This window comes from Coturnix japonica, chromosome Z (assembly GCF_054131305.1).
Source record: "Coturnix japonica strain WE chromosome Z, WE-NBRP24, whole genome shotgun sequence".
Taxonomy (NCBI): Eukaryota; Metazoa; Chordata; class Aves; order Galliformes; family Phasianidae; genus Coturnix; species Coturnix japonica.
Window position 1 is genome coordinate 11,434,777 of NC_140702.1, and position 25,798 is coordinate 11,460,574.

Below are 25,798 nucleotides of genomic sequence, written 5' to 3' on the forward strand. Positions count from 1 at the left end.
AAAAGGAAAATTGCTGGTGATAATCCGTGAAAGTAAGAAAGCAGTTCCTTCAAAATTCAGTGGTCGAAGATGTCAAGTATGGAAACAAAGAAATTAAGAAGTTTCAATAAGATTTTTTTAAAATTATGCGAAAATAAAATCCTTTTAAAGTTGTGCTGTATAGTTGTAATTAAAATAGGAAGTGGAAACAAATGTAAAGCAGATGGATATCAGGCAAAAGGAGGTATGGAAAAAGACCTAGCAAAACTATTATGCAAAGTAACCTAAACATCTTTCATTTCTACCACGGCAATGAGGAGCAAAGGGTGAAAATTAGAAATGGGAAAAGAGAGGTTGTTGTGGAAAGGACAGCAATGAAATGATATTTATGTTGTTGGTCCTTTGGAACTAATTTTCCCACAATGGACCTACTGGAGCAAAATTTGAACATAAATACGTCTAATAAGAAAGTTGAAACATTTTATGAGAAGTGGAGGACTGGATGCATTTTTTTTGCTCCTTTTAGACTTACTCATGCTCATCAGGCACCCACTGAGATCAATGGGGAAACGTCAGTTGATATTTGTGGACTCTGGATCATAGCCTTGGTGAAATAAAACATTAAACTCAGTAAACCAGTGCTACACTGCTTATATAACAGTCCAAGGTTATTTTATAATGACTCATTTGAACTGCAGGAAGAAGTGGGTTATGAAATAAGAGATGTGTGTCGATCTCGCAGAGTATATGCAAGTAAATTACCTTACTTATCCTGCCTGTTACTCAGCTTAATGGGGATGAGTCAAACATTATCCCATTTTAGAAAAATAAGATCCTCACAGCTGTTTATGTAAAAGGATTTATTGAAGCTTTGGAATCATTTACATCTACTCCTACTTTTGCAACTGAAATCATTTCACACTCATTGCCTTTTCACTAGGGGTGAATTGACCCACCTCCCTATTTCTCCCATCTTTTTCCTTTTCTTTTTCCTTTTCTTTTTTTCCCCTTTTCTTTTTCTTTTTCTTTTTCTTTTTCTTTTTCTTTTTCTTTTTCTTTTTCTTTTTCTTTTTCTTTTTCTTTTTCTTTTTCTTTTTCTTTTTCTTTTTCTTTTTCTTTTTCTTTTTCTTTTTCTTTTTCTTTTTCTTTTTCTTATTCTTTCTTTCTTTTTTTCTTTTTCTTTCTCTTCTTCTTTTTCTTTTTCTTTTTCTTTTTCTTTTTCTTTTTCTTTTTCTTTTTCTTTTTCTTTTTCTTTTTCTTTTTCTTTTTCTTTTTCTTTTTCTTTTTTCTTTTCTTTTTCTTTTTCTTTTTCTTTTTCTTTTTTTTCTTTGTCTTTGTCTTTTTCTTTTTTTTCTTTGTCTTTGTCCTTTATTTTTCAACTTTTTACCATTCTTTTTATTTTTCTCAACATATTGTTAAGAAGGTGTTTATCTCCCAGTATGTACCTGGTGATACAATGCAGCTGTTGGTAACTGTCGATCTGCAGAAGCATGTAGTATTTTCTAGAAGCATGAAAACAGATTTGTGCATGATATAGACAGAGTTGCCAGTGACTTTTCTCAATTTCAGAAAAATCTTTGCTCTGTATGTCATTTTAGGGTTTTCCTGTGGCTATGAAACTAAGTACAGATGTAACTTCAGCAGTAACTACAGAACAGGTGTTAATTCAAAAGTCTTTTCACCATGAACTGTATTGGAAGTGAAGAATAAAAGCAGGTGTGAAAGGTTCCCAATATATATTAGATTTGTGGTAGGTTTATCAAAATCCTAATCTGAAAGCATTAAGAATCTGACAGTAATGTTGTCGAACTTGTTTAACTATCTGAATTTCTAGGATTTGGGAATCTTTAGAATCCAGGCTTATATCCATAACTCATATCCATAAGAAAAGCAAGGGGAAAAGAAAAAAATGGATGGATGGATGGATGGATGGGAGGGAGGGAGGGAGGAAGGAAGGGAAGGAGGGAGGAAAGGAGAAAGGAAGAAAGGAATTCTAATATTTAAGGATTTATTCTTTTTATGAAATGTAAAAAACTGCAATACAAATCTAACAACAAACCAAAACCCACCAACCAACCAAAAACTCCACTTCCCTTCTGCCAAGAGAGCCTAATCCCAATCACAACACTTGCTTGCAAAAGCTATGAACATATCAATTTCCTTTTAAGTTCACAGCCATGAGTAGCCAACTTCAGTTCCTCCCCATTCATTGAGGCAGCACAGCTCACAAGGCTGCAGGGACACTGGAGGGCTCAAAGAAAAAGAAAAAAGAAAAAAAAAGGAATCCATCAGCCTTTTTGATGCAAAGCAAAGAGTTTGAACTGAAGGAAAACAGATGGAATAACAAAGCCAAATGTATTTAAAATCAAACATCTCAGACATCACTGCAAGCATACAGAAAGTTCTCATTTTTACCATTCACATAGAAAAGGACTCTACAAAATTATTTGCAAAACCTCAACATGTCTTGATAATACAAAGAAATAAATGGTCTTGCAAAGTAGGACAATTTGTCAGCGACACAGACAAATACTTCTTTTAAATGATGCAACTTTCTTGCTTGGATTGAGTCCATTGTCTTGTACACAAACACACAAATATAAATGTAAAGTGAATCCTCTTAATCCAGTGAATGCCCTCTGATTTGCATCAGTTATATATGTAAAGCCTAAAAATGTCCTGTAAACATAAATACACTTTGAAAGCACACTAACTATTTTAATTATTGTAAATAATATTTAGCTGCTCCTCACAACTTGTATGTATTATGGAACAGCTGGTTTGTTTAGATTGCAGCCCTCTATCAGTACTAAAAGTGAGTAATTTGATATTATAGAGTCTCAGAAGACATCTATGAAGAACCTTCCAAAAATTTTCAGTTCAATTAAGATTCATCAATGGACTAAATTCTTTCATTCAAATATGAGTTCTTTATGGTGTGTAGATAGTATTTAACATTTTATACCTCTGCTTTGTTCACAATTTTGCAAAGCTACACAAAGTAAAATGTATTGCTTTATAAATTTATAATTTTAAAGCTTTTCAATGTACCTTCTGTTACAGAAGGTGCTGACACAAAGTGCAATATATACAATATTTCAATTTGTGCAATGTTAATAGCATGGAAATGCTGGAAATTAATGTGAAATAAATGTTTTGATAATTTTAAATATGTGTGAGAACATAGGGGCTGGTTATACCTGATGAAAGCCCTGTACTACCATAGAAATAAGGTAAGTAAAGCTAACAAGCCAGTACTCTTCTCCATAGCATCACACTATTCTGCAGAGATCTCCTGGGTTACTTTTAATGCTTATACATTCTGTATGGGAAGAAAAAGCAATTGTACTTTTGTACCTTTCTAATAATTCATTTATATAAAAGGTGATTGCAGATACCACTGAGACACGCACATTCCTACTATTTTATCTTGACCAAAATCAGACTGTGTTCCTCGTTATAGCCACACACAGTATGGGATGCTTGTGTTCTTGCTGGGTGAAAGGCATACCAGCAGTTTTTCAGAGGTGAAAGTGGGCACTTCTTTTTAGTCTGGATAATAACTCTATCAGAGATAGCTGAAAAAACATTTGACCTGTTAATATTAGAAGCAAAATAGTTTGCTCTTAGTACAGTTCCCAGGAAACCATTCCCTGAACTCTTCTTATGTCCTCTGGCAATACTGACAAAAAAAGGTGTTCTCATAAAGCATTATTAACTTGAGCAATTATACAGCATTGTGTCTTTTTACATTTTTTTGTCCTCTCACAGTTGACTGACCTCCTCCTACAACACAATCAGACATCTCAACTCAGCAAATAAAGATTACTTGACACCAGCCTAGAATTATACCTGCACCTTCTCTTTAATGAAATAGGACCATCGGGCACCATATCTTTGAAAGACAGAAAAAGATGTGCATGGTTTGGGAGGAGAGACAAATGACCATTAGTTAAAGAAGAGCTCTGGTTGGTAGTGGTACTTACTTGTTTAAAACTGAACTGCATTGCAGTACTGTATTACACAGTGTCACTGAAGTAGAGGAGTTTCCTTATCCCTATTGTTCCATGAATAAATCAGAAATCTTCAAATTTTTCCATTATTGCTTTTGTCGTACAAAAACATTAATTTGTATTACTGCTTTTGTCATACAAAGGTATAGCATGGAAACAACTGGGCTCAAAATAAAATGTTTTACTGAATATGGAAGAAGGATGATATCAATATAGTTTTATCTGTTCGAGAAATTTCTCCATAGCAGCATTTTTTTTTTTTTTGTGCCCAGTGTTGTAATGCTGAGTGGATACTAATGGCTTTCTAATCTTATTGTCTGGAATACTAGAGCTTTAAATCTATTTACTTCAGTGTCATGACATGTATCAGGCACAAAAGCAAGCATTTACTAGCTTTGTGTTATATCTTTTTTATTAGATTAGAAGGCGCCCAGATGTCTTCATCAGGAATGTTCATAACAAGGTTTCATGGAGGGTGGGAAGGAAGGAGAGAAAAGGTCCCTCAGTAATTTTGGTAGTTAAATTAGAACCAAAACTATCACCTCCACCAAAAAACAAATCACGATATAGTTTTGAATTGCAACAAATCTAGCAGCAGCTTTATTCTGAATATCTTTCTGCAAGCTACATCTTGCACTTTACCACCTGAAGGTACATTTCTTTCCTCTTCTGGTTTCAAGCCACACAACATTTATTTCTTCCTTCTTTTTTCCTTTCTTGTCTTTTCTTGACTTTTCTTACCTTTTCTCCTCTTCCCCCTCCCTTTTCCCTCTCGTCTCCTCTCCTCCCCTCTCCTCCCATCCTCACCACCCCCCCCCTTCTTTCCCTTCTCCTGTTTCCCTTTCCCTTTCCTTTTCCCTTTCCCCTTCCCGTTTCCTTTCCCCCTTACTCTGTCCCACTTCCCCTTCCCCTTCTTCCTTCCTTCCTTCCTTCCTTCCTTCCTTCCTTCCTTCCTTCCTTCCTTCCTTCCTTCCTTCCTTCCTTCCTTCCTTCCTTCCTTCCTTCCTTCCTTCCTTCCTTCCTTCCTTCCTTCCTTCCTTCCTTCCTTCCTTCCTTCCTTCCTTCCTTCCTTCCTTCCTTCCTTCCTTCCTTCCTTCCTTCCTTCCTTCCTTCCTTCCTTCCTTCCTTCCTTCCTTCCTTCCTTCCTTCCTTCCTTCCTTCCTTCCTTCCTTCCTTCCTTCCTTCCTTCCTTCCTTCCTTCCTTCCTTCCTTCCTTCCTTCCTTCCTTCCTTCCTTCCTTCCTTCCTTCCTTCCCTTCCTTCCCTTCCTTCCCTTCCTTCCCTTCCTTCCCTTCCTTCCCTTCCTTCCCTTCCTTCCCTTCCTTCCCTTCCTTCCCTTCCTTCCCTTCCTTCCCTTCCTTCCCTTCCTTCCCTTCCTTCCCTTCCTTCCCTTCCTTCCCTTCCTCCCTTCCTCCCTTCCTCCCTTCCTCCCTTCCTCCCTTCCTCCCTTCCTCCCTTCCTCCCTTCCTCCCTTCCTCCCTTCCTCCCTTCCTCCCTTCCTCCCTTCCTCCCTTCCTCCCTTCCTCCCTTCCTCCCTTCCTCCCTTCCTCCCTTCCTCCCTTCCTTCCTTCCTTCCTTCCTTCCTTCCTTCCTTCCTTCCTTCCTTCCTTCCTTCCTTCCTTCCTTCCTTCCTTCCTTCCTTCCTTCCTTCCTTCCTTCCTTCCTTCCTTCCTTCCTTCCTTCCTTCCTTCCTTCCTTCCTTCCTTCCTTCCTTCCTTCCTTCCTCCCTTCCTCCCTTCCTCCCTTCCTCCCTTCCTCCCTTCCTCCCTTCCTCCCTTCCTCCCTTCCTCCCTTCCTCCCTTCCTCCCTTCCTCCCTTCCTTCCTCCCTCCCTTCCTTCCTCCCTCCCTTCCTTCCTCCCTTCCTTCCTCCCTTCCTTCCTCCCTTCCTCCCTCCCTCCCTCCCTCCCTCCCTCCCTCCCTTCCTCCCTTCCTCCCTTCCTCCCTTCCTTCCTCCCTTCCTTCAAATAAATCTGTATAAGAGAAGGTGAAGAAAAATGTGGGTGGGTGTATTGAGAAAAAGGCGGGTGTGTTGAGAGAAACGCAAGCAACCTGTACAAGAGCATGTTGAGACAAACGCGGCAGGCATTGAGATAAACACGGAGAAATCTGTACAGGAGAACATGAAGAGAAACTCGGATGCGTTGAGAGAAATTCGAAAACCTGAGGATTCATCATCCCTATCTACTATGATTACCCCTCACTGGACGAAGGTAAGAGACTACGTCACCATGGGGAATAACATGACCTCGGAACAACACAATGTCCTAATTCCTTTTCAAATTATTCTTAAGAAATGGGGAAGGACGGTGCCCATTGACATTTTGCAGCCCCTCAAATTTGACGACATGATTGATAGTGAACAAAACAAAGGAAATTATGCATAACATGGACAATTAGTTTACTAAACCTTCTCAGACATAATGGCTATCGAGTTTCTCCACAGAAAACCAATGTGGCACAGCCACCAGTAACCCGTTTGCATTATGGAATCACTGCTGGATCCCAAACCTCTGGGACCAGAGAGGAAGAAAACAAGCTGCCAGACTCCGGAACCACAAACAGCTAAGAAGCTCCAGACTTTCCAAGGGATGATGAGGTGGTGTCACCTACAACAGTGGAACACTGGTAAAACCCTTCTATGTCTCATACAGGTTGAGAAAGGCTAATAAGATTAGCATTTACCTGTAGAAATTAGACATGGACTCTGTGGTTAGTGCGGAACAAAAACTTTTATTGTGAATGATTAACTTCAATAATATGCTCTTGATCAAGTGCCCTATTAAACATGACTCTCTTGCCACATGTGGCAGTGCTGGATCTTCCATCCTCCCCTGAGGAGGATAGCATTGGAGCTGCGCTCGTCCCTCTGGTGCTGTGCTGTGGTAGCCAGTCTGTATTGTCACAAGGGTTGGAACAAGGCACTCGTCTCCATTTTGTTGCACCTCAGCGGTGTCTCTTGGTAATAGGAGATGAGGTCGTAAAGGCTGTCAAATATTCGATTATTAGTCAGGAAGTACCTGCGGCTGCTGGTAACCTGCCATCAGTGGATGCGACAGTGCTGCACCTCTCCATTGTGCCAGATACCAGAACGTAGTCCCCAATGAATGTCTCACTCTCCTTGACAAGAAAGGAGCCACTGGAGGACCCCATCCCGGTACAGTACTCCGTCAGCATCCACTCAGCGATGTGTCGCCCACTGTGCCCTGCTCCCAGCCTTCCATAGAACCATTCCTGAGCGAGATGCAGATCGATGTTGGCCCTCACCTCCTTCTGCGCAGGTCGTCTACCCCGTCTGTTCCAGGCTGGGACAACGTACAGCAGGTTCCACGCTTAGCTTATGGGGTCTTCCACAATTTGAGAATCTGCATTCTGACCAAGAAGGTCTTTATTTTCTCCCAGTAATATACACATTAAAGGAACTGAAGTAAGGGACCTGGACAAATTAATTGAGGGAGCCTGGAAAGTATATAGAAAGAGGGACTGTAATGAAAGAATGGGGAAGAACAACAGCAGCTGCATTAGAGCAGGACTTGAAGGTCCCAGGATGAGTTTTGCCCCCAGTGGACTGAAAGCAACGTGCACAGAGCAGGGTAAAGATGTATGTTTTCTGGTAGATAAAGGTGCATCTCACTCTGTACTGCATCAAGAAGTACTACCCACTGATGATTTTTGTAACAATAGTAGGAGTGATCCACAAGAAAAAGCTTACCAATTAAATAAAAAATGGGGCTGAGGGTAAAGCAAGTAACAATGGGAGTGACTATAGCTGTAAATAACTTTCTGTGAGTAGTTAAGTTTATATTTCAAAGAGATCTAATGTAGTGGTTGGTTCAGTTTTGTGAGCAGCTGTTCCACTTGGGCTCTGTATCATGCACTGGCCATGCAGATATGGAGTACAAGTGGAAAAAACCCTGCAGTCCCTGGCAAGAATAAAAACAGGAGAGAATCTGTGATGGGTGAGAAAGGCAGAGTGCACAGAGTGAAGCAGGGGACGCCCTGCTGGAACTGCCTACTACATTCACCCCTGTCATTTTCCTTCTCTCTCCATTTAGTGGTTTGCCATATCATAGCTGTCAATAAGTAATAATACGTTAGCTTATAAATTTCCATTTCCCACTTACGGAATTGTCTAACATGTATGAGTGCATATACATTGAATAATTTAGGAACTTTACATGTAACTCTTATGTTTAGTGCATTATCAATCAAGGATTTGATTGAATGATGATGATTATGTTATTAATATAATTAGTGCTGTTGTTTTTATAGTGTGGTAATTGCTTGCTAATAAACAAAAGGGGAAAGTTGGAAGGGAGGATGAAAAGCTAAAAGAGGAATATTGTGAATGTCTGTCAGTTTGTAAGAAACTATTTGGATCATTTATACCCGAGTCCAGAAGGACGGGAGCCTGAGCAGTCCAGCTGCTCTCAGGCCCACTTCCAAAGCTATCTGGGTAAGCAGGCACATGCATCCCTCCCGCTGAGGAGTTTGGTCTGCGCCATTTTAACCGGGCTCTGGAACCAGCCCCACCCGGGTGGGGCAACACGTCACAGTGGGGCCCTTTGTGACCCATCTCTGTGACACCCAGGCATAGCTGGCACTGACAGCAGGCGGCCTCAGTGTCCGTCAGGACAGCGAGGAGACAGGGCAGGAGTGTGCGGGTCTGGCGAATAGCCCCCGAGCGCAGCCCAAGTCATTTTGCTTTGCCTTTGGCAGTTCCACCCTAGGTTTTCATCCCACAGGATGGAGAGGAAACCTCCTCAACATCCCAAGATGGCCTGGGTGGAGAGTGGGGCTCCCCAGGAGAGCAAATCTCCACCGGAGCACAAAAAAGTGATCAGGTTGAACCCACTGCATAGAGGTGAGTGAGGGTCCCCAGCGGGGTGGGCAGGGCTGGGGCAGCGAGTGTCCCCTGCTTGACACCAGGGCCCCTTGTCCTGACAGGCACAGGCAGACTGTGCCAGGGGAGCGAGCCCAGGGCTGGAGAGGCAAGAGCTCCTTCCTCTGCTTGCACCTGCCTTTGGCCCCCCTATAACACTGCTCTCTCTCCTTCATCAGATGTAGACTGGCTGCCTCTCTGTGTATGGGAAAAACATTCTGTAGATTACATCAAAGCTTACAACATCATCAAGGAAAAGGTAAGAGCAGCCATCTCTGTCTCTCTCAACTTTGAGACAATAAAAGAAAAACAGTTCTGTCTTTCACACCACCCCGTGGCTCAAAGGTTGCTTGAAATTGATGCACAAATGACCATTCACGGTGGTGAGGAAAGAAAAAAAAGTAAGCATAAGGGAAAAGAGGGATAGGTGATATGAGGGAATTAAATGTTAACAATCATCATCATTCAATCAAAACCTTGATTGATAATGCACTAACTAAACATGAGGTTACATGTAAGGTCATAATTTTTTGAGTTGACATATACACACTGATTCCAGCTTTCATTTTAGACAATTCTATAAATGGAAATTTCAAAGCTAATGTATTATTACTTATCAACAACTATGAGGTGGCAAACCACCAAAAGAAGACAGAAGGAACACAATAGCGGTGAATGTGATAGGCAGTGCCTGCAGGGCGTCCCCTGCTTCAAAGTGCACTTTGCCTTTCTCACCCATCACAGATTCTCTCCTGTTTTAATTCTTGCTAGAGATTGCAAGGTTTTTTCACATGTGCTCCATATCCGCATGGCCAGTGCATGATACAGAGCCCAGGTGGAACACCTGCTCTTAAAAGATAACAAACCACTATATTAGATTTCTCTACAATACAAACTACTCAGAAAAGTTATTTAGAGCTACAGTTACTTATTCCTATTGTTTGTTACTTGCTTTACCCTTAGCTTCCTTTCTTTATTTAATTGGTAAGCTTTTTCTAGTTGACCTACTCCTACTATTGTTACAAAAATCATCTAAGGGTAGTAATTCTTGATGCAGTACAGAGTGAGATGCACCCATATCTACCAGAAAACAAACATCTTTACACTGCTGTGTGCACATTGCATTCAGTCCACTGGGGGCAAAACTCATCCTGGGATCTTCAGGTCCTGCTCTAGTGCAGCTGCTATTATTCTTCCCAATTCTTTCATTACAATCCCTCTTTCTATACAATTCCCAAGCTCCATCCACATACCCTCAATTATACTTCTGTATCATTAACAGTTCTTATACCATCAAAGCAGTTTGTCCCATTCCCTTCAGAACCCACAGATCAAACAACAAACATCCACCCTTCACTGCCTTCCCCCCCCCCACCTCCCACTCATCTGGGGGAGGGGGCGAAAGCATCAGCTTTCCTTGAGCTTTCTGTCTTTCACAATCTCCATCTTGGTTGTTCCTGCATCTCCAGATGATCCCTCTGGCTCTGCCTTCAGGCTGCATGAGGGCTGCTGGCCGGGCAGAGCTGCTGCTGTCCTGCAGCTGTCCTGTGCTGCTCCAAACCCCACAACAACTGGTCCTCTTGGTCACCGCTCTCCCCACTCACACTCCTCGGTCTCTCTGTGCTTGCCAGGATCTGTTGCAGAAGTTGCAGTTCCTGAACTGCATTAGCTCACTGTGCAGCACTGCTGGAGAGAAAGGCTGGACAAAGAGCATGCGTATCTTCTGCACTGTACAAGATATGTCACAGAAGATTGAGGTGAGGGGACATGGCATTCAGGTACCTGCACCCTGTAAGAAAGACAGGGCAGGAAGAGTGGGAGGCAGGGAAACATGCACAGACACCAAAGTTCCCCAGATGGGACTCCAGGTGCTGCTGAGACCTCAGCAGTGGAGGCAGACAGCAGCACCAGTGTGACAGGGTTTGTCGAGGGCCACTGGGGAGACTCAGGCCCTACCGGTCAGTGGCAGGTTTTCTGTTGGTGGGTGCTGGCAGCTGCCAGGTGCCATCCTGATTTGATTGTGCTTTGCAGGTTCTGTTGTGTGAGGAGCCCAGTGAGCAGCTGAACACAGCACTCAGATTCCACTGCATGAATGCGATTGCTTCCCTGAGGTACCTGCCCAGTCCCTGTTTTCTCCAGCACATCCCCTGGGCACGATCCTGGTGGCCCTGACGCAGCTCCCCGCTAAATCTTGGCCCTTGTCCTAAAGCTGGTGGCATCAGGACTGTCCTCTGACCCAGAGCAGCCCTGTGGGGGAGGAGGCGCCTCCTGGCAGGTCTCCCCATTCCTCACAGGGAGCCCTGCCCAGGGGAGGACCTGATCCACCCCTACCTCAGCAATAAGGCACTGCTCCTAGCATCTGTGTCTCTCTATTTGCAGTGCAGTGAATGCAATTACGAAGGAAGAGATATTACATCTCTTCAACGTGTGCTGCAGTGCCATCTTCTACGTTCTTCCAACCAGCGACCTGAACATTTGCCTCTACAACAACGTATGTACTGGGCAATCTACTGATTGACCCCATGCATCTGGGCTGCTGCTTGGGTTACTTGTGTCCAGAGATCTATAAAGATGTTTGTGGGACAAGGGAGAAGCCCTGCTTGCCCTCACCCCTCTCACTCTTGCCTTGGGCTTGGCAAACACCCTGTGCTTGTAGCCTGGTCTGCGCGCAGCAGCTTTGCAGGGTGTCCCTGTGCACAGATCTGTGGGTATCCTTCCTTGACAGCCAGAGGGGTTCACAGCAGTCTCCTATGTATGAAAGGGAACCCTGAAAGGCTTCCACAACCCACTCTTCTCTTTACAGACGCTGGATGCTATGGATGACATGCTGCAGATTGTGCTAAACAGCTGTCCCACCGCCAGTTTCAATAGTCTGCTGCAGAGAATCTTTGAGGTCTGTCTATTGTGAAGTTCTGCCCCCAGAGCTCCCTTGTAGGAGAATCTTATCCTGCTCCATGGTAACGGCACTGGCAACAGTTGCTTCTCCTGGAGTGGGCATCAGCCCAGGGCTAACCTGCAGCTCCTCTCCTCACAGGTGCTGCTGCCTTTCAGCATCTCCAAGATAAAAACTGTGTGTGAGAGGGCTTTAGGGCGCATCTGGAAGCTCAGTCATTTCATGACCAGCAGTTTCTGGAAGCAGGTAAGGAGACATGAAAATTCCAGCCAGGCACTCTCATTCTTTGCATCCCAGAGCTGCCTCTACGGCTCAGGAGTATCTGTGAGACAAGCTGGGGCTCAGGCGGGAACCCTCAGAATGCTTTTGACCTGAAGGGAGGGTCATTATCCTTCCTTTTGCCTGTGGTCATCCCACTCCAGACGCTATTCTCTCACTCCATTTAACATACCTTCCCTCCTTTTTTCCTTCTTACTGCAGCCACTTGGAAAAAACCTTCCCCCTTCTCAGAAGACAGACATTGTCCTTGTGACCCTGGAGAAGATCACTGGGGACTACAGTTTTGATGAGAAGGAGTGGGCTGAGACAATCCTGGATGTAGTGTGGAGAGACCCTGGAACCTGGCTGATGGATGTAAGCAGTTTGAGGCTGGATTGTCATGCCCTCCCCTTCCCGCCACAGCTCTTGGGAATCTGAACCATCTGAAGGCAGCAAAGAGATGTGGGAAGGGCAGTAGTAACACAGCCTGGGAGGCAAATGGCTGCAGTCCAGTGGCAGCAGCAGTCTCCCTGTGTTCTCACAACAGGTGCCAGAGATCCTGGGATGCATCCACACAAACCTGAAAATCCAGAGCATATCAGTTCAGCAGATCCTGCACTCAGTGCTGGATGTGCTGACCATCCAGTTTCCCACAGATGTGCTGAGGAGTGTGTTGACCGACCTCCCACAGACTGACAGGTATCAGCCCAAACAGCCCCACACGTTTGTTCCATGTGAAGAGCAGGGCTCAGAATCGGTCTGGTTGCCAGAGCCAAGGAAAGCTGCAGGACATCCCGAGGAGCAGGCCCTCCATCCCACTGTGCTTTCCAGTGCTGGTGGGCCGCTCAGGGCTGCAGCAGCCACTACCAACCATGGCAGCCCTGAGCCCCCCATCAGGCTCCTGCCTGAGCCATGGTGCTGTGGCTAAGGCAGCCCTGCTGACACAGCACTGCTCTCTGTTTATAGCACTACCCTGGACATACTGAAGAGTGTGTTTCCCCTGCTGGAAAAGTCTGAGGGGTTCTTGGACGAACTGAGCAACGTTCTCCAGGACCAACAGCTGTGTGAGAGATTTAACATCACCACAGCGGAGCTGGGCCTCCTTCGCTTGACTGTGAGTTACTGGACAAGGCACCGTGCTCTCCTTCAGGGCACTCTTTCCCCAGCTCCCTGCCTCCCCCTGCCTTGCTCCCCAGACCAGAAACCTGAGGCAGGGCTGTTGCAGAGTCAGAGCCATGGCTGGGGCCTGGGAGAGCCTCCATGCAGGCGAAGCAGGCTTTATTGCCCGTGGCCAGCCATGGCTGGTGTCTCTTTTGTGCCAGCTCCTGCTGGTCAAGCACTCCACAGAGGCTTCAGAAGCTCAGAGGGCAGGAGGAGCAGGCCAGAAAGCCATCCTGCATAGTGCCTGGCCTGGGCGCAGAGGGATGGTGGGGCCCTCCAAAGGCACTGCTACCTCAGGCCAGGCTATGTCTCCCCAGTGCCCTGCCCTGAGATCCAGAGCAGCCAGGAGCTGCAGGGTGCAGGATGTCCTGCTGCCTCTGCCTGCCTCTCACTGCTGTGTTCATTTCAGGTGATGCCTCCCACTGAAGAGAACCTGCAGGAGCTGTGTAAGCCAGAACTGCTCCAGAGGCTTCTGAAGGTTGAAAGCCTGCCAATACTCTGGCTGGTGCTCAGATGCCTGGTACTGCTGTCTGATAGACTTGAGACGGTGAGCAGGACCTTGTCAAACAAAGCCCTCCTGTTGGCAGCCTGGCACTGGGGTGGTGTGCCTTGGCTGCTGTCCTCCTGATGGAAAGGAAATTGTGTGTTTTGTACAGGCAAGAGAAATACAGGCCCTGCTTCCAGGAGTCATGGAGACCCTGCGGTTTGCCAGCACACCCATTACCCTGAAGGTGCTGAATATCTTCAGAAATGCAATGCACCATCTGGGGAAGAGGCATGCCAGTCCCTTTGCTCTGGAGCTAGCTGAGAAGATCCTGCCTCTTTTTAATCATGTAAGTCTGTTGTGGGAGGCTGAGCTCTGCGGATGGGTGCTTGACAGGGGTGCCTTCTCCTTTCTTTCCTTCTCTGGGCTCTCAGGAATGAGATGTCTTGTGGGCTCTGCAGCCCAGCAGGCTGTGTCCATGGCAGTGCAGCTTGCTTGTTCTTGCTGATGTCAGGCCCCTGTGCTGGATCTCAGCCTGGCACCTCAGCAAAACACATTCTGCCAAGGGTTACTTTCAGAACCTCCGTCGCTCCCTTTTCTACCAGTGCCAAGCATTCTCTCCAGGGATCACAGCAGGGATGTGGAGGCTGAGCAGGCAGTATGTGCCCCAGAGGCACTGCCAAAGGCCAGCTCTGTCTCGTCCTTGTCCAACACCAAGGTTTCTTGCACCTGGGTAGAAATAATTGCATGCACCAGTACAGGCTGGGGGAAGACCTGCTGGAGAGGAGCTCTGCTGAGTGGGACCTGGGTGTCCTGGTGGACGACAGATTGACCATGAGCCAGCAGTGTGCCCTTGTAGCCAAAAAAGCCAATGGCATACTGGGGTGTATTAAAAAGATCGTGTCCAGCAGGTCAAAGGAGGTGATCCTCCCCCTCTACTCTGCCCTAGTGAGGCCTCATCTGGAATACTGTGTCCAGTTCTGGGCTCCCCAGTACAAAAAAGACAGAGATCTCTTGGAAAGAGTCCAGCGGAGGGCCACTATGATGGTGAAGGGCCTGGAGCATCTCCCCTATGAGGAGAGACTTAGGGAACTGGGTCTGTTTAGCCTTGAGAAAAGAAGGCTGAGAGGGGACTTGATCCAGGTTTATAAATACCTGAGGTGTGGGAGCCACAGTGGTGAGGCTGGTCTCTTTTCAGTAGTGCGTGGGGATAGGGCTAGTGGTAATGGGATGAAACTCCAGCATAGGAAGTTCCACACGAATGTGCGGAAGAACTTCTTTACAGTGAGGGTGACGGAGCACTGGAACAGGCTGCCCAGGGAGGTGGTGGAGTCTCCTTCTCTGGAGATATTTAAGACCCGCCTGGACACCTACCTGTGTGACATGGTGTAGGGAGCCTGCTTTGGCAGGGGGGTTGGACTCGATGATCTCTAGAGGTCCCATCCAACCCCTACAATTCTGTGATTCTGTGAACACCCCCAAGGTGCCAGGGCAGCTCCGCTTTGACCTGCTGGGCTGTCTGTGGTAGCTCTCTGAGGCAAAGACAAGCCATGCTGGAAATCTCTTGCATCACTTTGCATGACTGCAATGCACTTTTGTGCAGAATGTGACTCCAGAGCACCTCCTTTCACATCAGCCATGCCTACACTCATGTTCACCATGGGCAGTGAGAGTGTGTTGCTGAGGTCTGAGGTCCTCCTGTTCTCCCTCAGGCATCATGTGAAGTGCGAGAAGGTTCCATCCGCCTCTTCAAGGATGTGATGGATGCTGTGGTGTGGCTTAAGAAGAGAAGCATGAAGAAGACCGTGCGCAGGGGCCTGCTCCCTCTGCTCTTTCAGATGAGTGACGAGACCCCGAGTGTAGCACAGGTACGAATTTCAGACCTGACCAGTGTGCAGGCAGTGGTGTGCTGACAGCTCAGCTGTGATCTGCAATTGAGAGCAAGTTGAGCAAGCATTCAGACACTGGTATGTGTGTCTGTGTGTGTGGTGCCATGTCCCTGCATCTGTTGTTCTGTAGGCATCTGGGGAAGCCCTTGTGTCTTGTGCAAATTTCCTGAAGTGGAAGGAGCTCAAGGACCAGGCCCGGCAGAAGGACATAGCGGGGATCATGAAGTGTTTGGTGAGGATAATCACACAGCCCGCACCTTTTTGCTGACGGAATGGGGATGCTGGAGGAGGGGTTGCACCAGCAGCTGTGAACACTCTGCAAGCCCCATGCTCTTGTGCTCTTCTTCAGCTGCATCAGAAAAGAAAGTTAGTGGAAGGCTTCCTGCAGCAGAGCCTGCCATACCTGGAGGATTCTCAGGCCTCCTTGCGATATGCGGCTGTCAGATTCATTGGTGAGCCCAACCCCTGCGTCCCTCTTTGGGCCCTGCCCTGGCAGGAAGGCACAGCCCTGAACCCCCAGGTACACCCTGCCCATGCTGCTAGCCCCAGTGGGTGCCTTGCTCAGGTTCCCTTTGTGTACTGCCCCTGCCTGCAGCACAGAAGGGGAAGCAGCTGGGCTCATGGGTCTGGGGTTGGGGCGTGGGTGTCTGACGGAGCTCTTTCCCTAGGGCTGACTGAGAAGTACTCCGGGGAACAGAGTGAGGAGATGCTGAATAAACTCTGCAGTGGTGAGTGAGGGCAGTGCTGTGCATGTTGGGGCTGGGGGCAGAGCCTGGGCAGCATGCAGCTGTGCTTTGCCCTGCTGCATGGAAATGCTGCAGGGCAGAGGAGCATTCCTGGCAATCCTGAGCAGTGTCTTTCAGCTGACCCCTCAGACTCACATTCCTCCTGGCTAGGAAAAGCAATGAGTGGGGCTGGCATGGTCCTGAGGGGAAGCTGGTGGCTCTCTGCAGACTGGGGAGTTCAATCTCTGCTCTGTTTCTTTCTGTTGCAGCCCTTCAGCCTTTGGAAAATGACACCCATCCGACAGTCCGCTCTGTGGCATCTGAGACAATCCAGAAACTGACTGAGCAAAGGCAGAATGCGGCATTATCAACACGGAGCAGGCTCTCGATATTTAGACGCTTGTCCTGCCTAAGCATCTGAAGTATAGTTCTTGTACAGTAACGTTACTAGGACACTTTTACAGTAACGTTGCAAGGACAAGTATTCCTATCATGCAAGACAGACCCCCTGAACAACGAAAGGAGCCTAGGAGCACAGACATCTCGAAACACAGTACAGGAAACAAGCTGGTTAGAACTGGGTCTGTAGTAAGTGACTGATTAAGGTGCAAAACACACCAGAAAGCCTTTACAAGGAAGACCTGGAGAAGATGTCTGCCCGTGACCGTTAGAGAGCAGCACACATGCACGCAGATTCAGAACCTATCACAATTTCCCTGACTTAATTGGAACTCGCCGTATGTGATCTTGGAACTGTTTAATCAAGCAGAAAAGTTATGGTTTTCCTAGCTTTTGCAAAGCTGAAATGTTGGGCAGCAAAGCTTCTGCTTGTTATAGTGCTGTGTGCCTGAGCATAAGTAAGTGTCACGTGGAAAAAGACAAAAAAACTTATTTTCTTCATCTACGTCTTGGAGACCCAGGAACCCAGACTTCAAGATCTTTGCTTCTGAGTTTGCATTTCAAAACCGGATTAGAAATGATTCTGCAGACTTTCTTTGATGACATTTGACTCTTGCAATAACAACAACACTACTGTTTCTACTACTACTACTAACAGCAACGCAACAACAAAATAGTGGAAGATGAAGCAAGGCACAGGGAGAAGAGTCACTTGAGGAAACTTCTCCTATGAGCTGAGTTGGTGTTAGGGTCCCTGTGCACAAGAACCAAGGATGGAGCAAGCATGTTTTGTCCTCTTCAGAATGAAATATGGTTCTTCTTATTGTCATCAGAATGAGACCGAGATTTCACTGGATTGTTGTGCTAAGCAAACACTTTAGTTTCATAGGTTTGGGACTTGAAGACCTGTCAAAGAACCTTTCAGACCTAATTTCTAAGTGCATAAAAACCCACTTGAATTAGTATTTAATTAGGATTAGGATTTATTCTTTCAAATGGAACTTTACATAATGCTGACTGTTCCTTGGTCTGTGAGGTAGGGAAAGAGGTATTTCTACCACCAAGCTTATCTGGCTTTTCTGTTTTGTTTTATTTCCCGGAAAGGGGCCTGTAAAATCTGAACCATCAGTGATTGCTATCAGAGAGTATAACGTGTTTATATCAGAGAAAGTGGGAAGTAGGTCAAAAGCAAGTAATGCATTGTAATCCCCATTACAAATAATAATAAGAAATAGTAGTCAGTGCAACTCCCCATCTATATTTTGCTGTTAATCAGTGCTATCTTGTTTGTGTTTTGGGTTTGTATCTGCCTAATCAGCTTTTGGTTGCAAGTTAATAAATTGTTGACCTGTAGCTAGATTGCAGACAAAAAGGACTGCGTATTTTTAACTAACAGAAGGCACAAAATATTAATACTGTTCTTCACTCAGCCTTTCCCAGACAACACTCTTTGAATGAAGACAGACAGAAGAATTTGTTGTTCAAGTTACAGATACATTAAGTTGGGAGGGCTTAAAGAAAGAGACATCATATTTACATTTTTTCAGCAATTCTAGAACATGACATAATCCTGTCAAAATAACAGGGGAAAAAAAAATGATTTGTGGAAGTGAAAGAAAAAACTTATTGTTGTGGAGGCAGTAGATAAAACAGGTTACCAAGGAGAGATCTGCTGCACCTGTCTAAGACATAGAGGTTAACCTATATTTTCAGTGGTTTCAGGAATTTGTCTCATATATTATAATACTGGCAGAAATATAATTAAAAAATGGAAGTGGCACAAAGATTAGTTGACAAACTGTAATATAACTCAGAGTCCCCTATTTTCCCCTACAGAGAAAAATGAAAGATTGCCATGCAAAAAAATAAAATAAAAGATTAGAAAACAAACAAAAAAAAATACTGTCAGAATTTTATTGCTTTGAATATGGGTTTTTCTTTTACAAGCCTTTTACAAATTTACAAAATTCTTTTACAAGAATTTGCAACTATATGTATACATTCAGTATTCACTGCAAGGCAGACTAAGAGCTGCTAACTATAAAGCATCATTGGATAACATAACAACAACCCTTGAATAGACACAGCAAACACTTGGCCTTGCAAAGATTTAATCACATGGATTAAAGAACCATGTAGTGTGAAACAGCGCGCTCATACCAGCATCACATGTTGCAGGGATTTGCTCACGTGCAACGCCATCCATTTGAAGGCAAATCACTTTGTGGCTGTTCATGACTCTAACCCAACAGCTGCTGTTTCTGAAAATGCTCCTTGAGGGATGTCTTTTGAAGGTTCAGGAAAACAGGACAGAATGAAAATCTGACCAGAGATACAATCCCCTACCACCAAATAACACAGCGCCTCAAGCAATTTTAATAAAGCTTCTTTCAGATGTCACATTTTTGCAGACTCCTATAAAGTCCAACCTACTCTTTTTGCTTAAAAACTTGTTACCTTCGTCATTTTGTTGCTGTCATAATTGCTGCCACTCTAGTTTCTATACAAGATGCTGTTTCAGGCAGTCAACTGAAGGAGGCATGTATTGCTTCAACAACAACAGGAAAGCTGCAGGAAAAAGGGCTCTGTAGAAAATACGTTTTTCTGGTGTGTCTAAAGCAGTACTTTTCAGCCCCATAAATACTTTCCATGATCTCACTGGTGGGAAAAAGTCCCATTTATGGCTTTGATGGAAATGACAAGAAATATAACTTTTCAGAATAATTCTTTCTGCTATTTTGGTTTGCTGCACTGCATACTCTTCATAGAATTATAGAAGCCCAGAACATTCTGAGCTGGAAGAGCCCCGTAAGGATATTCTTCAAAGACGATGAATCCTGTTTACCTTTCCTCACTGTTCAAAAAAGACTTTTGGCACACTGGCATATTAAGATGATATTTCAGTCTTTCTGACATCAAGAGAAAAGAGCTGCCTTGTGAACAAAATTGTAGAGGGGAACTGGGCATTGTTTTCAGTTTTCCTTTTCAGCCCTTTACTGTTGTGACACACAACAGGATCATTGAACCATAGAATGGCATCTAGTTCCAACCCCTGATACTATGGACAGGGTTGCCAGCCACTAGACCAGATTGGTCAGGATCCCATCCAACTTGGGCTTGAATGGCTCTAGAGAAGAGGCAACCACGGAATCACAGAATCCCAGAATGACCCAGGTTGGAAGGGACCTCGAGGATCATGTAGTTCCAACCCCCCTGCCTAGCAGGGCCACCAAACATACACCTTTACTAGATCAGGTTGCCCAGGGCCCCGTCCAACCTGGTCTTGAACACCTCCAAGGACGGGGCATCCACAACTCCCTGGGCAGCCTGTTCCAGGGCCTAACCACTCTCCTAGTAAAGAACATCCCCCTAACATCCAACCTAAATCTTCCCTCTTTTAACTTAAAACCATTTCCCCGTGTCCTGCTATTGTCAGCCCTTTCAAAGAGTCTACTCCCCTCCTGGGAGTAAGCTCCCTTCAGGTATTGAAAGGCTGCAGTGAAGTCACCCCGCAACTTTCTCTTCTCTAGGCTGAACAAAGCCAACTCCCTCAGCCTGTCTTCATCTCTTCCTTCCACCGTATCGACTGCACCACTCAGCTTGGTGTCGTCAGCAAACTTGCTGAGGGTGCACTCCATTCCCTCATCGATGTCATTAATAAAGATGTTAAAGAGCATAGGTCCCAAGACAGACCCTTGAGGGACACCACTCGTTACCGGCCTCCACCTGGACACAGAGCCATTGCCCACCACCCTCTGTCTGCGGCCTTTCAACCAATTGCTTATCCATCTAGTTGTCCGCCCATCAAACCCACATCCCTCCAATTTGAAGATGAGGATGTGGTGGGGGACCATGTCAAAGGCCTTGCTCAGATCCAGGTCAATGACATCGGTCGCCTTCCCTTCGTCCACCAATTCCATCACTCCATCATAGAAGGCCACAAGATTAATTAATCATGATCTTCACCTGGTGAAGCCATGCTGCCTGCCTCGGATCACATCTCATTCTCTATGTCATCGAGCATGTTGTCCAGGAGGATGTGTTCCATAATCTTCCCAGGCACGGAGGTGAGACTCACTGGCCTGTAGTTCCCTGGGTCCTCCCTGCTCCCCTTCTTGTATATGGGAGTGATGTGGCCCTTCCTCCAATCGTCCTGGACCTCACCTGACAGCCACGACTTCTCAAATATGATGGAGAGCGGCTCAGCAACCTCCTCAGCCAGCTCCTTCAGGACCCTGGGATGCACGCCATCTGGGCCCATAGACTTGTACTCATTCAGTCTAAGGAGGCACTCTCGGACTTGCTCTACCCTTACAGTGGGGAGGGATTTACCTCCTTGGTCCCCACATACAGGTTTGGGGATGCAGGGCTTAGGGACGTGAAAAAGACTAGAATCCTGGCCACCAGTGAAGACCGAGGTGAAGAACTCATTCAGCACCTCAGCTTTCTCTTCATCTGTTGAAGCCAGTTTTTTTTTAAACTTACCAAAGTAGGTACACCCATTTTGGCCTGTCTCTTCTGGCCAATGTACCTGTAGAAGGTTTTCTCATTGTTTTTCATGTCCCTTGCCAAGTTCAGTTCTGCCTGCGCCGTGGCTTCCCTGATCCCACGTCTGCAAGTCCGGACGGCATCCCTGTATTCTTCCCAGGTGACACAGCCTTGTTTCCAGAGCTTGTACACCCCTTTCTTCGCCCTCAGTACTCTCAGCAGATCCTTGCTGAGCCATGCCAGTTTTCTACCTCACCTGCCCACTTTCTTATTCAGGGGAATGGAGAACTCTTGTGCTGCCAGGAGGACATCCTTGAAAAGCATCCAGCTCTCCTCAACATACTTGTTTTTAGGGCAGCGCATCAGGGGATCTTGGCCAGCATTCCATTGAGAGGCTTGAAGTCTTCTCTTCTAAAGTTCAGCATCCTGGTCCTGCTCTTTGCCAGGCCCACATCGCTTGAGATCACAAACTCAACCAGGGCATGGTCGCTGGAGCCCAGGTGGCCTGTAGTATACCCCTAATACCAGCTGACCTTTATTAGTCCCATCTCTAATCCTAACCCACAGGCTCTCAACCTGTTCCTGATTGTTTCTCATAGGGAGCTCCTCACAGTTTATGCAATCTCTTACATAGAGAGCAACTCCCCCACCCTTCCTACCTCGCCTATCTCTCCTAAAGAGTCTATAGCCGTCGGTGGCAGTATCCCAATTGTGGGAATCATCCCACCATGTTTCTGTGATAGCAACAATGTCATAACTTTCAGAGTGCATCACAGTTTCCAGTTCTTCCTGCTTGTTACTCAGGCTACGTGCATTAGTACAAAGGTACTTCAGCCGGGCTATCCGTCTTGCCACCTTTATAAGGGATCCAGGATCTGCTAGAACAGCAGCATCCCCAGCATCCCCCTGCCCTACTCCATCCCTTTGCACTCTGCCGTCATTACCCATGGACTTTGGTACAAGCCTTCGAATGACCCGTTCAACCCCAGTAGCCCTTATTTTGCCCCCTTCCCCCTTTGTTCCTAGTTTAAAGACCTGTCAATGAGTCCCGCCAATTCTTCAGCTAATATCCTCTTAACCCTCAGGGACAGGCTGCTTGCATCAACAGCCATCATGCCGGGTGCAGTGTAGATTGTCCCGTAGTCAAAAATCCAAAATTCATGTGTCTGCACCAGCTCTTAAGCCATTGATTTAAGAGTTGGGTTTTTTGGATCCTCCCTGTACCTTTCCCTGACACCACGGTTGTAGAAGAAAAGACCACCTGCACCCCAGCTCCTTCAAGTAATCGCCCCATTCGCCTGAAGTCTTCCTTTATAGACCTCAGGATTTCCTTATCACCTTCCTTGCCGCCAGCCTGAATTATTAAAAGTGGGTAGTAATCTGAAGGCTGAATCAACCCAGGAATTATCTTTGAAATGTCCCTGACCCGTGCCCCAGGAAGGCAGCCCACTTCTCTGCGGGTAGGGTCGGGCCGGCATATAGGGCCTTCTGTTCCTTGCAGAAGGGAGTCACCTACGACAATCACCCTTCTGTCCTTACGTGTAGAAGCAGTCTTGAGGCTTGGGGGCGACCTCATGGGTGCACCTGTCTACCTGCTCTCACTCGTCCCCCCCCCCCCCTCAATTTCCAGTGCCTCAAACCTGTTTCACAGAGGCACCTGTGGAGCCGGGGATGGTCGGGATGGGGGATGCCCCCTCCACCGAGCAGGTACCTGTTTCCACTCCTCCTCCCTTCTCAAATTGTTGCTAGGGGGAAGAGAGGACAGGGGGCTCGCTGCATTGCTGTCAGCTGGCTGGTTCCCCTTTGCCACTTGTTTGTAAGGTGGCAGGGGCTGACATGCTCCATTAGTGGCCTCATCCATGGGCTGAGAACCTGAGGCTGAGAGGGACTGACACCACCAGTCAATCTCCCTCTCACACTCTTTTATAGTCCTCAGCCTCTCCACTTCCTCCTTCAGGTCAACTACGAGGCTGAGCAAGTAGTTCACCTGGTCGCAGCGAACACAATCACTGCCTCCCTCACCGAGCACTGCAAGGGCCAGGCTCAGGCACTCAGTACAGTCAGAGACCTGCACACCAGCATCTCGGGCTGGGGGCTCAGTCTGAGTCTGCTCAGACTTTTTTGCAGCAGCCTTCCTATAGGGCATGTGCAGGACCTCAGTCTGGGTCTCTGCAGTCTTCTTGGTTGCTGCCTCCCGTTGCTGAGAGCTTGGGACCCTTGTCTGGGCCTCCTCAGTATTTCTGGCAGCACCTTCCGCCGGCGAGCAACCATGTCAAAGCAGAAGACTCAGCAGCACTGAAACTGGAAGTCACGCAGTGCAAGAACCCTGACTCCTCCTGCCCGTCTCTGGTGGGCAGCGACTAGTCCGTTGTGCCCGTTTAAATCTCCCGCCGTTGCCGCGGAATGCCCACACGCTGCGTCAGCGGCTGCGTCAGCTGCTCCGTCAGAGCTGCCGGGCTCCTCCTCTACCCGGGGGTTCCCTGCTGGAAGGAAACGCCCGAAATCCCCCTTGAACCACGCGGTCAGTCGCTGCTGATCGCTCCGGGACGGCTCCGAGTCAGGCGACTTCGGCGATCAAAAGGGCTTCTACCGAGTACTGTGCCGTACCACAACCCACAGCCCCTGCCGGCAGTGCTGTGCCAGCACCTCACTACCCTCTGAGTAAAAATTATCTTCGTAACTTCTAACCTGAACCCCACTTCTTTTAGCTTAAAGCCATTCCTGCTTATCCACACTGTCAGACCGTGTGAAAAGTCAGTCCAACTCCTGCCTGTAGTCTCTTTTCAAGGACCAGAAGGCCACAAGAAGGTCTCCTCAGAGCCTTCTTCAAGCTAAACAAACCCAAATCCCCCCGCCTTTCTTCATATGAGAGATGTTCCAACTCTTTGATCATCTTTGTGATCCTCCTCTTCACACACTCCAATAGCTGCACATCCTTCCAGTGCCGGGGGTTCCAGCTTTGGACTCAGTAGCCCCAATGCGGTCTCATTAGGGAAGAGTAGAAAGGAACGGCTACCTCCCTCTCTCTGCTTGCCACCTCTTTTGATGCAGCCCTGAATACTGAATATTGACTGGGGTTTCTCTGGATTGTTGGAAATGGGAAAACAGTGTCAAAGTTGCATTTTTTGAAATAAAAAAATAGGAGAGTGAAGAAAATACTAGCAAAGCCAGTATCATTTGCCCTTGGAGTAAAAGCAACAGCAACAGCTAAAAAAAGAAGCGGATGCTTATCCATTTCATGTACTTTTGTAGGGATGTGAAAGCAAGCAGACTTTACCTGTAGTTGGTGTAACATTAGTGGTAATAATCACCAAGCTCCCTCCAAAAGTGGACTTGACCTTTTGTCTCTGCAACCATCTATGTACAGAGGGAGCTACTGGAGACCTCTGCTCTGATCCTTAAGTTTTCATGTCTACTACCATCTGTCTTCTTCTTTCCTGTGAGGATGAAGCACTGATAGGAAATGTTAGAGCTAGTTTTGCTGTGGGGAGTTTACCTCTGTGTGTGACACATGCATTCTTCTGACAACTGCTATCACTCAGTTTATTACTAAAAATCATTCCTTTATTACTTTGTGCCTCGCAGATTAATCTGATTTTAAGAAAATCGGGCTGACTTTGTTTGCTTTGCTCAACACTGGCTACATCAAGATAACAGAAGACATTATTTGCAAGAATAATTTCAGTTGCTGAAGACGCGAGGTGCTGGTGGAGGGCAACTTGGCTTTGACTAAGCTAGATTGCTCCTATAGGCCTTAGCTCTGACAACAAATGTGACCGAGCATTCAAGGAGACTCTGTGCACAGTACGCACATGAGATACTCTTTCAACAATTTTTTTAATCAACAGATAGATTGAAATAGAGAATATCGATTTCTAGGTAATTTGAAATTCCACATTTTTTCTTGCTATGCAAAATCAGATTAAAGTAGTTTATGTAGCCACTATCATTAATTTTCATGTGAATTTCCTATTAACAACAATCTGTTTTATAACCAAATTGAAAAGAAACTTTTTCAAAAGCAGACGTTCCAGTGATAAAGATGAGCATGCAAGAATGGGTACTTTGGGGTGTTTTTCCTCCAACTTTAAGCAGGAGGAGCTGGAAGCAACTGTGCTCTTACGGAAACATGGTGGGACCATGTTGGGAATATAATACAGTGCAGAGGAAGCAATCCAAGGGGTTTCTACATGGTGTGGAAGAGAGCTTCCTTACGCAGCTGGTTGGTCCGAGAGTGTACAAGGGGTGGGGCCCTGCTAAACCTGCTCTTTGCTAACAGTGAAGGCCTGGTGGGAGATGTGAAGGCTGGGGACTGTCATAGGCAGAGCAACCGTGAGATGGTGGAATTCTTTGTTCTTGGAAATGTCAAGTGGAATTTAACTTGTTCAGGATGCCTGTTGCAGGGGTCTCTTGGGAGTTGCTCCTTAAGGGTAGAGGGGTCCAGGAAGCCTGGATGCTCCTCAAGATGGAAATCTTAAAGACACAAGAACAGGCTGTCCCTGAATTCCACAAGGCGAGCCACAGGGGAAGAAGACCGATGTGGATGAACTGGATTCTTTGGAGAACCGGACAAACAGCAACAGCACGCAGTTCCACTGAAGAGAATCAATAGTTCCCAAGCTCCTCACTG

At 46.3% G+C, this 25,798-nt stretch overlaps 1 protein-coding gene across 1 annotated transcript; it reads left to right on the forward strand.

Moving 5' to 3' along the window:
* The first annotated feature begins 6,353 nt into the window (after nucleotides 1-6,353).
* Nucleotides 6,354-18,623, forward strand: LOC107306618 (uncharacterized). Its single transcript, XM_085529215.1, has 17 exons — nucleotides 6,354-8,853; nucleotides 9,051-9,130; nucleotides 10,503-10,628; nucleotides 10,903-10,982; nucleotides 11,251-11,362; nucleotides 11,675-11,764; nucleotides 11,906-12,109; nucleotides 12,245-12,397; nucleotides 12,570-12,721; nucleotides 12,989-13,136; nucleotides 13,593-13,730; nucleotides 13,840-14,016; nucleotides 15,380-15,535; nucleotides 15,687-15,788; nucleotides 15,906-16,008; nucleotides 16,225-16,284; nucleotides 16,551-18,623. Exons 1-17 carry the CDS (start codon nucleotides 8,736-8,738, stop codon nucleotides 16,700-16,702), a joined length of 2,151 nt encoding a protein of 716 aa, XP_085385341.1. The 5' UTR covers nucleotides 6,354-8,735; the 3' UTR covers nucleotides 16,703-18,623.
* The last annotated feature ends 7,175 nt before the right edge of the window (nucleotides 18,624-25,798 follow it).